This window comes from Mirounga angustirostris, unplaced genomic scaffold (genome assembly GCF_029215605.1).
Source record: "Mirounga angustirostris isolate CCGP_5_RB_7025 unplaced genomic scaffold, mMirAng1.0.hap1 SCAF_6, whole genome shotgun sequence".
In the NCBI taxonomy this organism is placed as follows: domain Eukaryota; kingdom Metazoa; phylum Chordata; class Mammalia; order Carnivora; family Phocidae; genus Mirounga; species Mirounga angustirostris.
This window is the reverse complement of record NW_026991714.1, coordinates 93757389-93772599: the sequence shown is the minus strand read 5'-3', so window position 1 is coordinate 93772599 and position 15211 is coordinate 93757389. Positions and strand designations below refer to the sequence as shown.

The window sequence follows — 15211 nt, the reverse complement described above, 5'->3', positions numbered from 1 at the left end:
GACAGAGTTAGTGTAACTTCATTCCCTACCCCATCTTCAAAGTCTAGCAATTATTCTGACACCCTTATTTAATTCTGCCTTTCCCCCAGCGACCTGAAGGGCATCATCCTCATTTGATAAACTTCCATGTATATCTGGACTCGTGTTTACATAGACTATCTATAATTATCTTCTCTTCAACTATTCCTGTTCTGGAACCTTACTACTTTTTAAAAATATTTTCAAGAGAGAATGTTTTTGTTAAATTTCTTCCTTAGGGAAGAAAAGCTCAGAATATATACCATTCTGTAAGAAACTTGGAACTTGGGCAAAGTAATGCATATTAAAATTTTAATTTCATAACTGAACAAGTCCCTTTTTTTGTACTGCTACTACTTACTTCATATCTCTCTAATCTTAAGTTATTTTAATTTTCACGGCTTAAAATTTAACAGAAGAACTAAATAGCACCTTACTATCTTAAAATAGTCACATCATTTTAAGTTTAATAGATGAATATCATAAAGATAGCTATGGATTTTCATATTTATAATCATCTCTTCATTTAAATATCAGAATATCATTCTTAGCCAATTCTAAAGTATAATTATTAATAAACCGCTGATAAAGGACTCAGATAACTGGTCTAAATCCAGCAAAATATATACAGTAGACCCCATAATCAAAACCAGTATACCCAATTTTTAAACGTGTATTAAGAAAATGCCTATATTGGAAACTTTTACACTGTTAATGTATTGAGGATAATGGTTCAAAGTTCAGTGGTTCTCATTCTTAAAGATATTACTACCTTAATCAATGGCCAATGCTTAATTACTACCTCTTACGTAGCAGCCACCCACTTTGTAAAGTTATTCATTCTAGAGAGAACTCAGAAGAAAGTTCACTATTTTTTCTATATAGGAAGGAACTGTTATTTTACTTCTCAAATTGGTTTCAATATAAAGGACGATTTTTAACCTCCCTCAAAAGAAAACTACTTAAAAAAAAACATTGAATAGCCTTGTATCTTATGGACTTAACAATATATTAATAAGAAATGTCGTGAAGATCTTAATTTTTAGCTGAGCCTTGAACTAAAACTTTCTTACATGTGATAAAATGACTAAGGAGTGATGTCTTTTTATTTATGTGTATATATGTATTTTTTAAGATTTTATTTATTTATTTGAGAGAGAGACAGATAGTGACAGAGATAGCGAGAGAAAGCATAAGCCGGGAGCAGAGGGAGAAGCAGGCTCCTACTGAGCAGGGAGCCCGATGTGGGGCTCGATCCCAGGACCCTGGGATCATGACCTGAGTTGAAGGCAGACGCTTAAACCGACTTAGCCACCCAGGCACCCCTATGTGTATATTTCTAAGATCAGAATAATTTGTTGAAGTTTTAGAACATATCACCTCTGCCATGCTCCTAATTTACATTAGAAATACCTATAAGTTAGTTCTTGAACGAGAATATGTTATTCCAACATATTTCCCATTGCAGTAATCCTGTTTACAAACGGAGTCATCCTTTGTCACCCACTTCAAACGTTTTATCTTGTGAGTCAATTATCCTTATTTGTTCATGGCATTTACAGTAAAGAGTGTTTAAAAAAAAATAGTAAAGAGTGACTCCTTAGATGTCACTACACAGTTTGAGTTGAAAGAGGACTAATCACTCGTGCCAGGGTGGGGAGTGGGCGTGGCCACACCAAAGGCTTCTAAAAACTCATGATGGCACAAGAGGATACTGTTACTTTCTTAGTTGGATGATCTCTAGAGTCAACAAAAGGCAAGCATTAACTTTAGAGAAAACTGAGAGAAAGACAACTTCAGTTAAGTGTAAATTCACAAACATCAGCGTAAATCGTGTCTACTCAAATTCAGAGTTACCATGTATTATTTTAGTACCCACCTGGACTCAAAATTCCAATTGTGAAAGAAAAATATATCAAAACAAACAAGCACACCTGCTGATTCACCGGAGACTGATTTACTTTTCTTTTTTGTTTCTTGTAGAGGTTGGAATGGCCTTTGTCCCACAGGCTCATCGCCCTGGATAGCTGTTAGATCATGCATACTAAAACTTCGTAAACGTTCGGTTATTGCTCCTTGGCTCTATTTAACAGAGAAGTGATAGATCCGAGAAAAAAAAAAAAAAAGACTTTAAAATATTTCATATGCTTACATTTAAATTTCTCCCAACATTTTATCATGAGGCTGACTGATTTTATGAAACTTTCAGAAAAGTTGAAAGAATAGCACAGTGAACAGCCCTAGATTGTTCATAGTTTGCTTTATTTTCTTTACCACACATCTACCATCTATCCATCCATCAACCCACTTTTAAAGTAAGTTCTAGACATCAGTATATTGCACTCCCAAACATTTCAGCTTTGTAATTTGTTTTAAATGTAAAAAAAACCCACAAACGTAGGACAAGCGTACCCTCTGAGCAGACAGCATCCGTATTTTGCTCTCTCCTAAAACTGGCACTTCGGGGCTTATGATTTAGAAGTTTTTAATTTTTAAAAAAATTTTTTAAAAATTTTATTTATTTATTTGACAGAGAGAGAGAGCACAAGCAGGGGGAACCCGATGTGGAACTCGATCCCAGGACCCCGGGATCATGACCTGAGCCGAAGGCAGTTGCTTAACTGAGACACCCATGCGCCCGATTTAGAAGTTTTTAAGGTAAAAGACATACTGTTTAAATTTTTTTTTTTAGATTTTATTATTTTATTTGAGAGAGAGAGAGAAAGAGCGTGTGTGGGGCGGAGGGGCAGAGGGAGAGGGAGGGGGACGGAATCTCAAGCAGACTCCCTGCTGAGCACAGAGCCAGATGCGGGGCTCAATCTCACAAGCCTGAGATCATGACCTGAGCTGAAACCAAGAACTGGTAGCTTAACGTACTGAACCACCCAGGCACCCCAAAGACATACTGTTTTAAAGATAAGCTAAGTCAGGAGTGGTAATGACTCCACTTAGTACAAGGTACAAAAAAATTAAAAAAAAAAAAAAAATTAAAAGCCAAAGAATCACAAAATGATATTTAGTTAATGAATTCACTATGTGGCAAGGCATATCTACTACTATGCAATTTGACTTTAAGTCTTTTTATTTATTTATTTATTTTAAAGATTTTATTTATTTATTTGAGAGAGAGAGAGAGAATGAGTAGGGGAAAGGGCAGAGGGAGAGGGAGAAGCAGATTCCTGCTGAGTGCGGGCCTGATGCGGGACAATCCCAGGACCTGGGATCATGACCTGAGCAGAAGTCAGACGCTTAACTGACTGAGCCACCCAGGCACCCCTGACTTTAAGTCATTTTAAAGCCTTAACAATATGATAGACACTGGGCACATGTGGGTATTTAAATTTAAATTAACTAAAATTAACTAAAATTAACAATTTAGTTCTTCAATTGCACATTTCAATGCTCACTAGCCACATGTGGCAAGTGGCGATTGTTTGGATAGCACAGACAGAGAACATTTCCAACACTGCAGAAAATTCAATAGTTTTCATCACTGCCCAGCTCTGAAAGGGACATTTCTGAACTTTACAGACCTAACTACATTTTTTCCCCAAATATAAAGGAAAAATTAATTTCTAAATTACCGACTTAAAAAATTTGCATAGCATACAGATGACTCATTTCTTCTGTTTTAAAAATATTCTTCTAAAGGTTTTTTTACTATTATTTCTTCTCACACGTGTGAATTTATGATTGCCTCTAGTTAGAATTGTACTGTAGAAACTCATCCCTAATGGTGCAGCTCTCAGTTTCTAGATTTCAAAACCTGAGGCACTATAAACATTTAGACTTTACTGTATTTTATGCTGAAAAAAGATCTTGATTCAGCTACTCTGAGTTAGTGATATCATATTATGTTAAAACCAAATGCCATTTCTATACCCCACTTAGGCTCTGTATGTCTGCATTTTTTTAAACTGTGAAAAGAAACTGTTAAAGGGTCTATATTCTCAATAAAAATAATTGGGTTCCACATGTCCTTATACATTCTTTTTTTTTTTTTTTAAAGATTTTATTTATTTATTTGACAGAGAGAGACACATCAAGAGAGGGAACACAAGCAGGAGGAAAGGGAGAGGGAGAAGCAGGCTTCCCGCGGAGCAGGGAGCCCGATATGGGACTCGATCCCAGGACCCTGAGATCATGACCTGAGCCGAAGGCAGACGCTTAACGACTGAGCCACCCAGGAGCCCCTGTCTTTAACCATTCTTGTCATGGTTTAATCCATTATACTTTCTTCCTCTTAATCAGATATCATTTTAAAGATATAGGGGACAGAAGACATCAGAGATGCACTAGAAGGAAGTGACCAGCGCACATCTGAAACAGACCCTTTGTTTTCTCAGAACGGTCATTCTCTTTATCCCATCTTTGTATTTCTGGGCCCCCTCCCTGCAATTCTTGTCTTTTTACCTTCTGCCAAACAGATGACAACTGGCATACACATCTGTGATGCCTGCTACCAGACTCAGGTGCAATTTCCAAGGTGGGCTGTGACTGCCAAACCCTCCCACTCAAGAAGGAACATCTCAGAATGCAAGTAAGTCAAACTGCCACTGAATCAATCTAGCACTGTATCATCTACAAACTTTGGTATCTTTAACGAGTATGATCCACAAATTACTTAGAGCATACCTCACAAATGAACTCACACATTCTTGTCAGTTCTACTGTTGTGCTGTGTATACCCTGTCTACAGAGAGGGCATTTCAGAAACTAAAGGAGAGTGGCTAATTTTAGGCTTCTTCCATTCTCCTAGTTTACTGACTGGTATGGCCCTGATAGTGAGCATGTAATAAGTAAACTAAATGTTCTTTTGATGCCTCTTCTTTTTCATTGCTCTTGACTGCTGGAGAGTTCTCCATAGACACTGGACTGCAGAAGCAGAGGCTGGGCAGGGAACTGCAGGTGTGGTCAGGGGTTCACACAGGTAGACCACACCATCCACCAGGGGTTTGCTTCAGGTTGATTAAAGGTGAGCACTGACCAACCCTGAGGTATCTGGATTTTAACGGAATATTATCAATATCCTCAAGGGTTCAAGGAAGGCCAAGTACTGTAGGGAACAGCGAGAGGGGGCTGTGTACACTCTTTGAGGACTCCCAACACTTCAACAGCCATTACCGCCTCAAAAAATTGGGTTTTCCACTGTATATTTTCTTATGGGCCCAGAATAGAACGAATGTGGGAAGAGAGAATTAATACAGTATTGTGAACTTCAAAAACATTACATAAATTCTAAGTCTGTAGCCACTTTATTTTTTTTATTGTTTTAAAGATTTTATTTATTTATTTGACAGAGAGAGACACAGCGAGAGAGGGAACACAAGCACGGGGAGTGGGAGAGGGAGAAGCAGGCTTCCTGCGGAGCAGGGAGCCCGATGCGGGGCTCGATCCCAGGACCCTGGGATCATGACCTGAGCCGAAGGCAGACGCTTAACGACTGAGCCACCCAGGTGCCCCAAGTCTGTAACCACTTTAAAGCGACCAATGTGACCACTTTAAAGAAGTGTAATTATAAAATAATCACATTTAAAGGCAGACCTATTCCCTCCAATTTTTATATCTTCTGCACAAAAAACCCATTAACAAAGAAATTATGTTTAAAATAAAATGTTAAGTGGAAACCCCCCGCCGCTGACCTCAGAATTCTAAATCATATCCACAATATGGTTGCAAGTATGTAGTATGGTTTAAGCAGACAGGGAGAATATGCAAAAATGAAAACAGTATGATGTTGAGGCAGATGGGATGGGTGATTTTATTCTTTTTCTCAACAATTTTTTCAATATTACAAAATTAGAATTACAGATAGATGGTAAATTATAGATAGATGGTATAGTGAAGTTTTTGTTTTTTTAGATTTGGATACTGTTTATTATAAACTGGATGAGATCCTGATTTCCTTTCATTTCTTCCAATGTCTGGCTACAACTCTCCAAGTGAACATTTTCTATTTTTACAGTGAAGTTTTAATTGTAATGTGTGCACTGTAAGAATTTCTGATCTATTTCCTGCTCATTTCTCCTGTATCCAATCCCCTACTCCCATAATCAAAAGAAACACTGTTTCTCTATTTTGAGGGCACAAATAGGGTGTTATAGTCACTTGTCAGTAACAATGCTAAAATGTATTGAGGTTTTGCTTAAATTAATAATGCTTTATTTATTTTCTTCTATTTGGTTTATATAATATTAAGCCAAAAGTATAAGAAAAACGCAGAAAGGTTCTAGTTCGAAGAGGAAAAGATGTGTGGAAACGGCACTTTTGGTCATTAGTCAATAAGGAGGAAGGGAGTTCCCATCTACAAGGTAAGTCAATATTCCAGATTTTAGATGCCATTCTCTACAGAATTGTATGTACACTGCTTATGTTAAAATTGATCCTAAAAATCAAAGAGAAAATAACAGAAAGATTATGATGAGAACACAAAAATCAAAGTAATTAAGAACTATTTTGCAGAATATTTTACATTAAAACTGATCCTCAAGTAGCAGGAGTGTCCTAAACCCTTCAGGTGACTCAAAATTCTTAGGGTTTGAATTTGGATAGGCCCAGACATCCATTTAAAATGGGAACACTTGTAGGAGCTGACTGGGTTGGGCCCTTGGGTTCAGATCTAACACATTCATGCTCTGGGAAAGATTCTTCAGCTGAGAAAAGGGACCTTGTATGTCTGACTAATTCTAACTCTGTTACTCTCAAAGAATTCTGCCTTTGTTTAAATACTTCATTTCCTGGTTAAACACTATGTTAAACTTATTATATTTTGTGTAATAAGGGGAATTTACCATGCTTATCAGCATTTTAGGATAAAACATTCAACTGGGGTTCCTGGGTGGCTCAGTCAGTTAAGTGTCTGCCTTTGGCTCAGGTCATGATCTCTGGGTCCTGGAACTGAGCCCCAGGCCGGGCTCCATGCTCAGCGGGGAGTCTGCTTCTCCCTCTCCTCCCTGCTTGTGCTCGCTCTATCGCTCTCTCTTTCTCTCAGATAAATATATAAAATCTTGAAAAACAAAGAGCTTTCAACCTATTCTCTTCATATTTTTAATTAAGAGTTTAAAAACAGGGGTGTCTAGGTGGCTCAGTCCGTTAAGCCTCCGACTGTTGATTTTGGCTCAGGTCATGATCTCAGGGTTCTGGGATTTGGAACACCGAGTCAGGGCTCTGTACTCAGTGGGGAGTCTACTTGAGAAATCCCCCCCTCCCCCGGAATGCTCTTTCTCTCTCTCAAATAAAAATAAATCTTAAAAAAAAAAAAAAGGAACTTAGAAACATAATCAGTAGTCTTTGTAATCTTACAACCAATCTCCTACAGAATAATTCTTACTATACTGTTCAATAATGAATAGCCATTAAGCTCTATTTCTTGTTGATCTTTGACATATTACATTAAAATGCAGATAGGGTTAGTTTCAAGTTTTTAGGGAAATCTCCTTTTCCTCTAAGGACATTTGAGAATTAATCTGATTAAGCCTAGAATGGAACTGACTGCATTTGTATTAAGTGAATAATATATTTTAGTGGTTTTAAGATTAAAGCAATATATATTTATCAAAGGACATTTGTAAACAGAGGAAAATATGAAGAAGAAAATAAAATCATTTGTAACCCACCACACCAACACTGTCTATACATATTCATATATCCTTTTACCTTTTCTGACTTACACTTTTTTAGATTAAGCTTTCTCAGTCTCAGCACTATCACTGTTTTGGGCTGGGTAATTGTTGTGGATCATAGGATGTTACGCAGCATTCCTGACTTCTAGCCCCTAGACACAAACAGCAGTGCCCCTCGCTGTCAGCTGTGATGACCCAAAATGTCTCTAGATGTTGCCAAATGTTGCCTTGGGGGCAAAAATCCCCTCCCAGTGAGGACCAACCACTGTTTCAGAGCTATAAGAGGTTTTAGAAATCAGGTGCTTATAGCAATTTCTTTGATTTATAGGTGAGAAAATTAATACTTAGAGATATCAGTGCAGATGGTCTGCCCAAAATCTCATGACTAATGAGGGCAGAATCGGGCTAGAAAATGCAGGTAACTAGACTATTAATAAATATTCATTATAACATTCTGCTTCCTTAGATTGTAGGGAAAATAGTATGACCCTTCTTTCCATTGTCTGGACAAATGCATGATACAAAACAGCTGAATATCCTCAAATCCTTTTACAAACAGAAAGCTATTAAAGCAGACAGCAAGATGTCAGGATTTTGACCTAATCATCGTCATTTATAGTTTATATTATCGTCATTTATAGTCTATTAGATTTTAGCAATTTTACCTGTAAGGCTCTAATTTCTGTGATAATTGATTTTTTTTTTTTTAAACAGTATCTGCATTCACCAAGAAAAGGCTGCCAGAGAAAATTCCGAGATGGTTAATATGACTAAGAGTACTTTTCTTCCTCTTTTATCTGTGTTGCTCATCTCAAAAAGCCACCTGCATTTCTCATGTGAAAGCTATGGAATGTTGAACATCCTCAGCAAAATCCTTGAAGGTCCTTCATATGTTTATGCTTTGCTCAGCCAAAATAAACTTGTACACTGACCTTGCAAACAGATGCCTGGTAATGAGGTCATAGAACTGAGTAACATTTTCAGAAAATTGCTTTATGGTGTAATAAATGTTCTGATTAGATTCCTATTTTCATCTTTAACATGCTCAGGTGGTTCAACCTGGGAATCCTAGTCAGGGGTATTACCGATCTTTAAAGGTCACAACCAAGAGTCCAATCATTTTTAGCCTGAAAGATATTTTTAACAAACTATAGGTTGTAAAAATCTTAAATTAATTCTCAAGCCTTACTATTGGCTTTCTTGAAGTTTCTCCTTAAACTTGACCTATTTCCTATTTCAGTTTCAATTTACTCATTAGTATAAGTGTCTGGTTCAGTGATTTCTTCCATCACAGTGCCTTTCTTTGACATCTCCAGAGATGAAACTAATTTCACTCACACGAAAATAGGCACAGTACAACTTGAGGCAAATAGTATTAACATAATGCTATGTTCAGCATATTTAATGACCATTTCTAATGAATAAAATCCAGGATGGCTGAAGCCAACATACATTGTGTTCATGCTGAGGATAGCAAGGGCTACCTCACACACAGTGATCTTGATAACAAAAGGACCGCCACACCACATCACAAACGAGAAGGGAAAGTTGCAAAATGAATTCAAATTATGGGACATGTGTCTGATTTGCAGTGGTAACTTAGATGATTCTTACGTTCTCTATTTCCAGCCTTTGAAGTGGGGAGGTGGTTTTATGATGCTAAATATACAGATAAAAACAAACAATGAATCACAAAGAAGAAATGCTTTTAAAGCCTTTCTGAAGGAAAGCATTTCTGTGAGCTAATGCTTATTTTAATAATGGGAGGGCAGGGGGAAAGCTCTTAGCAACCTAAGATGAGATACAATTTTCAGTTAATGAAAACAGACACTTAGCTAGAGAGCAGCCTGTCAGAGGAGGGACTGTGTCTATTTTGCCCACGGCTGCATGCCCAGCACCTGCCATATAGTAGGCATTAAACAAACCGATGTTGAACAAATACACAGGATGCTAAACACTGATCACAGCAAAGGAGAAAATAAAAATAGAAGAGGATAGAATGAGGATAAGATAATATAGTGGGGATTTCTGATTCCCCACATAGAGGGTTTGGAAGTAGTAACCGTATGTCCAAGTAAAATAAATATCCCATGAAATGGTCATGGTATGTAGGAAGGTGTCTCACAGAATAGCAGGACTAGAAACGATATTTTAAGTGTTAAAGTGAGGAGGAGGGGCGCCTGGTTGGCTCAGTCGTTAAGCATCTGCCTTCGGCTCAGGTCATGATCCCAGGGTCCTGGGATCGAGCCCCGCATTGGGCTCCCTGCTCCGTGAGAAGCCTGCTTCTCCCTCTCCCACTCCCCCTGCTTGTGTTTCCTCTCTCGCTGTCTCTCTCTCTGTCAAAAAAATAAAATCTTTAAAAAAAAAAAAAAGAGAGGAGGAAAAACAGGATTTGTATGCTTTTGTTTCCCAGAACAATGTTCTAAAATGTCCATATTTTCTAAGCAATGTTTCAAGCTGAAATCTAATTTTTAGTTTTTATGCCATAGAATCATACTGAATGATGCTTTTAAATATGTAAAATTCAGAAAGCATCCTCTTGGGGGGTATAAGACCTGTACCAGTTGACCCCTGAACAACGTGGGGGTTCGGGGCATCAACTCACTGGGTAGTAAACAATCTGCGTCTAAGTTTTGACTCCCTTGAGATTTAACTAATATGCTTACTGGTGACTGGAAGCCGCACTGATAACACTTGATTAACATGTACTTTGTATGTCATATGTATTGTATACTGTCCTCTTATAATAAAGTAATCTAGAGAAAAGAAAATGTTACTGAGAAAATCTTAGGGAAGAGAAAATACATATATCCAGTACTGTACTGTATTTATTGGAAGAAAATTGGTATATAATTGGATCCAACAAGTTGAAACCCTTGATTGTTCAAGGGTCAACTGCACTTCATTTGTGAAGTCAAATAAAGTTAAATTTTATTAACAAAAGAAAGCAATAAGCTTTCTTGTTCTCCTGTACACCCTCCTGCAGGCACCATTAAACCCTCTACTTTCCTGTCTGGCAGGTGAGGATTTTCTCTCTTCCAACTCCTTCTCTCCTTCCCCCATTTTCCTGATAGAGCAAAATCACAGTTGTTCAATCTACAGTCTGTATTCTCAGGATTATGATGTACATGCTGTTTGCTGCTGGGCCGAGTCATGCTCCATTATTATATTTCCTTTCTTATATAACTTTATTTCCCAGAGCTAACAATTATCCCATTTTTTAAGTATTCACTTGATTAGTTGTCCTTTGCCCTCTGTCTCAACACTGCCTCCAGCACATTTTTCATGGTGAGTAGTGTGTCTTCTGACTGGTCGGAGCATGTACTAACTAGTTTAAGTATCATCCCTGCATAGGATTAAACCTATTAGATAATCTCCTCCCCGTGCTTTTCCCTGCGATCCCTGTCCTGGCACCCTGCACCCATCACATCCCATTTTGGCCAGGTGCACTCTGGACTTGCACGTTTGCACATTTATCCTGGGAAGAAGTCCTGTCACCTTCCTTCTGTGTTGGACCCCCTGTCTCCTAGATCCTGTGGGTTTCCTTTTTCATGGACTAGTCCCTAATTTTGGCAGAGCACATCTACCCTGACAAAGAACACACAGGAGGTCAATTTTGTGACTTTACATGCCTCAAAAAAAAAAAAAAAAAAAAAAAGATTTATTCTAAGCTCACACATGACTGACAGCTTGACTCTTATAGAATCTGAGGGTAAAAATCATTATGTTTTCATGGATGGTATTATTCTTTGGTCTTCAAGCTTCCATTGTCACTATTTAGAAATTTAATTGCCATTCTGATTCTTGATCATCTGAATGTGACGTACTTTTTATCTTTGGAATCCTTAAAATTTTTTTCCTTCTTTCTCGTGTTTTGGAATATTCCAATGACCTTGCTCACAGTCGGTCTTTTCATTCATTGTGCTGGGTACTTTACTTAGTGGGCCTTTTCAATCTAGAGACTCATGTCCTTCAGTTTTGTGAAATATAATTGTATCATTTCTTTTTTTTTTTCATAATATTAGAAATATATATTTTGTATGCAGTAGCCTTGGGTTAGGGTAGAAAGGATGAATGAATTCACAAATAATTCTCAGAATTGGTGATTTGGACCAAGGATCAGGCTCCAAATCTTCCTCCTTTAGGTTGAATCCTGGCTCGACCACTTCCTGAGCACAGGCAAGTGTATTCTTTTCTTTGAGCCTCAGTTTGCTGTTTTTTTTTTTATTTTATTATTCTTATGTTAATCCCCATACATTACATCATTAGTTCTAGATGAAGTGTTCCATGATTCATTGTCTGTGCACAACACCCAGTGCTCCATGCAGAATGTGCCCTCCTCAATACCCACCACCAGGCTAACCCATCCTCCCACCCCCCTCCCCTCTAGAACCCTCAGCCCGTTTTTCAGAGTCCATCGTCTCTCATGGTTCGTCCACCCCTCCGATTTCCCCCGCTTCATTCTTCCCCTCCTGCTACCTTCCTCTTCTTCTTTTTTTTTTCTTAACATATATTGCATTATTTGTTTCAGAGGTACAGATCTGAGATTCAACAGTCTTGCACAATTCACAGCGCTTACCAGAGCACATACCCTCCCCAGTGTCTATCACCCAGTCACCCCATCCCTCCCACCCCACCCCCCACTCCAGCAACACTCAGTTTGTTTCCTGCGATTAAGAATTCCTCATATCAGTGAGATCATATTGTATCATTTCTTTGATAACTGCCATCTGTGATTTCTTGTAGAATTCCTACTTGTTGAATATTAGATCTCTTGGATGCTCTTTTATAGTACATGTGGGAATCAGGCATGTATTTTCATTAAGCAAGAAATAAAAAGCAAATGAACTTTTTTAAAAAATGGAAAACAGTTCTTCAATAAGATGAAAATTTTACTATTTAGTATTCGTTTATATCTATACTAATAAAAGAAAAAGCCTTTAAAAGCCAAGTAATAGGCGAACTATACTTCACTACAGTGCTGATAGTTAATAATCATTAATAATACAGTTGTCTTACATGGCTAGGGCTGCACAGTTAGTAAGTTTCCACTTAATTCTTAATGCAACACTTCTGGGTATATAATTTGAATATAATTTTGATTTTTAATTTTGTTGATCATATTAACTGTACTTGAGCCAAAGATCACTCTGAAAAATTAAGGATCATTCTGGAAACCCCATTTAACATTTGACATCCCTTCACCATTACTATTATATAGAATCACCACTTAATTATAATATTTATTCCCATAGCATTGGTATTTTGGTTTAAGATAACCAAGTTGAAAAAGCCTAACTCAAAAGCTGGAATACTATTTAATCTCAATTTAACTTAATAGCAACAAACTCAATGTCACTTGAGAGAGAGAGAGGGAGAGACATGTATATTAACGTTCATTGGAGTTCTACTATATTTTGGCAACCACTGTGCTTTTGTATATCCTCTCACAGACAGGTATATTCTCCCACGTTATATATGAAGCAACTGATGAACACAGAGATTAAGTAAATCACCAACAGTTATTTAGAAAGTCACTCAGCATTTTCTGGATCTGAAGCCTGTTTTCTTTCCATATACTACACATCAAAATCAATTATGCTACGGTATTTAAAATAAACCACATTAAATACTACATGCAAAGAAATCCAAAAGCCATAATGTGAGTTTTCACAGAAGGCATACATTTGATAACTTCACTTGCAAAACACAACACATGACATTAGTAACTGGCTAAAATCTCAAGTTTTAAGAACAGAATTTTTTCATGCCTTATTTTGAATAATCAGTTACCTCAAATTGGTCGAAGTAGGGGTGCAGGAGTAAGCCAGAAATCCTACCAAGATATTGCCATCGAGAGAGAGAGAGAGAGAGAGAGAGAGAGAAACACCAGAGACAGGGAAAGAAAGAATGGGTCATCTTTACTAAAGGTGATTTACTCAACCTTACTTTAAGGTTATAAAGCAGGAAAATTACGACAAAATGACATCTTCAGGTATGTCTTTCTATATTAATTAGCTCTCATTTTGTGATCAATTAAGACTTTCAAAATATTGAGCAGTTACAAAATACATGCGTTAAAATGTTTTTTGAATTATCCCCTTGTTCTTTCCAGCTTTACAAAAATAAGCCGAAAGCAAAATTCTGCCAAAATTTTATAATGATCTGGAATATAAAGCCACCTGACTTTGTCCCTTGGCTTTAATGTGACACTGGGCAAAACCTGGAACTGCACAGTTACCTTCACGGCTGCAGTGACCGCAGCAGTGGCTGCAAAAGCCAGTCCTTGCCGGCCGAAGCTGACCACCGTCTCGTAGCCCCGCTCCTTGGCTTGGACAATATAGTCATCTATCTCCTGGGGAGAGACAGACAGACTCACAGGTAGAAACTTTATTTGACCAAGAGCGTCAAGAAGCCAAAAACAACCACCTTCCCCCATGAAATGATAGTTTCACTCGTTTTACAGCACAAACCATTCGATGATGTACATTTCTAACGAACGATTTGTAGAAATAACATATATCTTACCCTTTCCTTGGAAGAAAGAAGCGGATGAAGGAATTTTCTATATATTAAACTTGCTCCTTTGGTATAGGGAGAGAGCAGCCACACGACAAAGGCAATCTTAAGCTCATAGTACAGGGGGAACCTAACAAGAACAAATTTGAAAAAAACCGCGGATGAAACTAAAGTACAATGAGGAAATCTCACACGTGCGCACACACACACCCGCATGCATGCACGCATGCACACAAGCTTTTAAGAAAGTTCAATCACCAAGTTTTCACATGTAAAAGTGAGTGATTAACAAAAGAACTATGTTTGAATTGACTTAATTTCATTAACTACAGATGAATTCTAAGCAAAGAGGAACCTGATTCCTGCAGAGATTCAGCAACTTCTAGTACAAGATTCTTCTGTTGAAAAGACCACAGGCAAGCTGCCAACGGACTGTAGCCATCCAGAGAGAACATTAACAGCATGTACCCAGGGCGGTGAGGGGCACCCCCGACCCTTCCACATGTCGGTACCTGACATCTCTCCACTCACCAGGGCTAAGCTTTACATGCTCCAAGGGCACAAAGTTACCCCATGAACACATCTCCTTCTCTTTCTCAGAAGCCCCCAAGAACTTCCCTTCCAATCTCATTTGGCCGGAAGTGCGACGCTGGGCAGACAATGATTCACTTGTAAGGGGAATGGAATTCCCATGCGGCAGACTGGGAATGAGCGTTATCCACCCACGCACGCCCTTTTCCATGTGACTCTGCAGTGCTCTCTCTCCCTGTAGGCTGAGTACACTTCCTCAAGCAATGACTGCAGGTGTAGACATGTGACTTGCTTTGGCCAACATCACGTGAGTCTGACATATCCCATGCGCGCAGAAGCTTTAAATACCCGTTGACTTCCTCACCCCGACACCCCCAACCTCTTGCTTTAAATTTTTACTTTCTGGCATGAGAACAGCTGCTTCTTCAGCCTTGGTCCTGAAATGAGAAGACACTTAAAACTGAGCTGAGCCCAGCAAAGCTGCAGCCAACCTTTTGCCCTTAAATAACTTGAGCAAGAAA

At 38.2% G+C, this 15211-nt stretch overlaps 1 protein-coding gene across 6 annotated transcripts in view; it reads right to left on the bottom strand.

The window, feature by feature from the left end:
* REEP3 (receptor accessory protein 3) overlaps window positions 1-15211 on the bottom strand; it is a 99284-nt gene that overhangs the window by 10167 nt on the left and 73906 nt on the right. For 3 of the 6 annotated variants that reach the window (XR_010412447.1, XR_010412446.1, XM_064594689.1), the window contains exons 4-6: window positions 14169-14289; window positions 13882-13995; window positions 1898-2100 (exon numbers count right to left, since the gene is read on the bottom strand). Coding sequence is in view for 4 of the 6 variants with exons in the window: in XM_064594689.1 (XP_064450759.1) it covers window positions 1898-2100; window positions 13882-13995; window positions 14169-14289 (438 nt within the window). In the remaining 2 variants the exon portion in view is untranslated. The remainder of the gene's footprint in view (window positions 1-1897; window positions 2101-13881; window positions 13996-14168; window positions 14290-15211) is intronic. The other 3 variants (XM_064594686.1, XM_064594687.1, XM_064594688.1) reach the window with 1 other exon arrangement.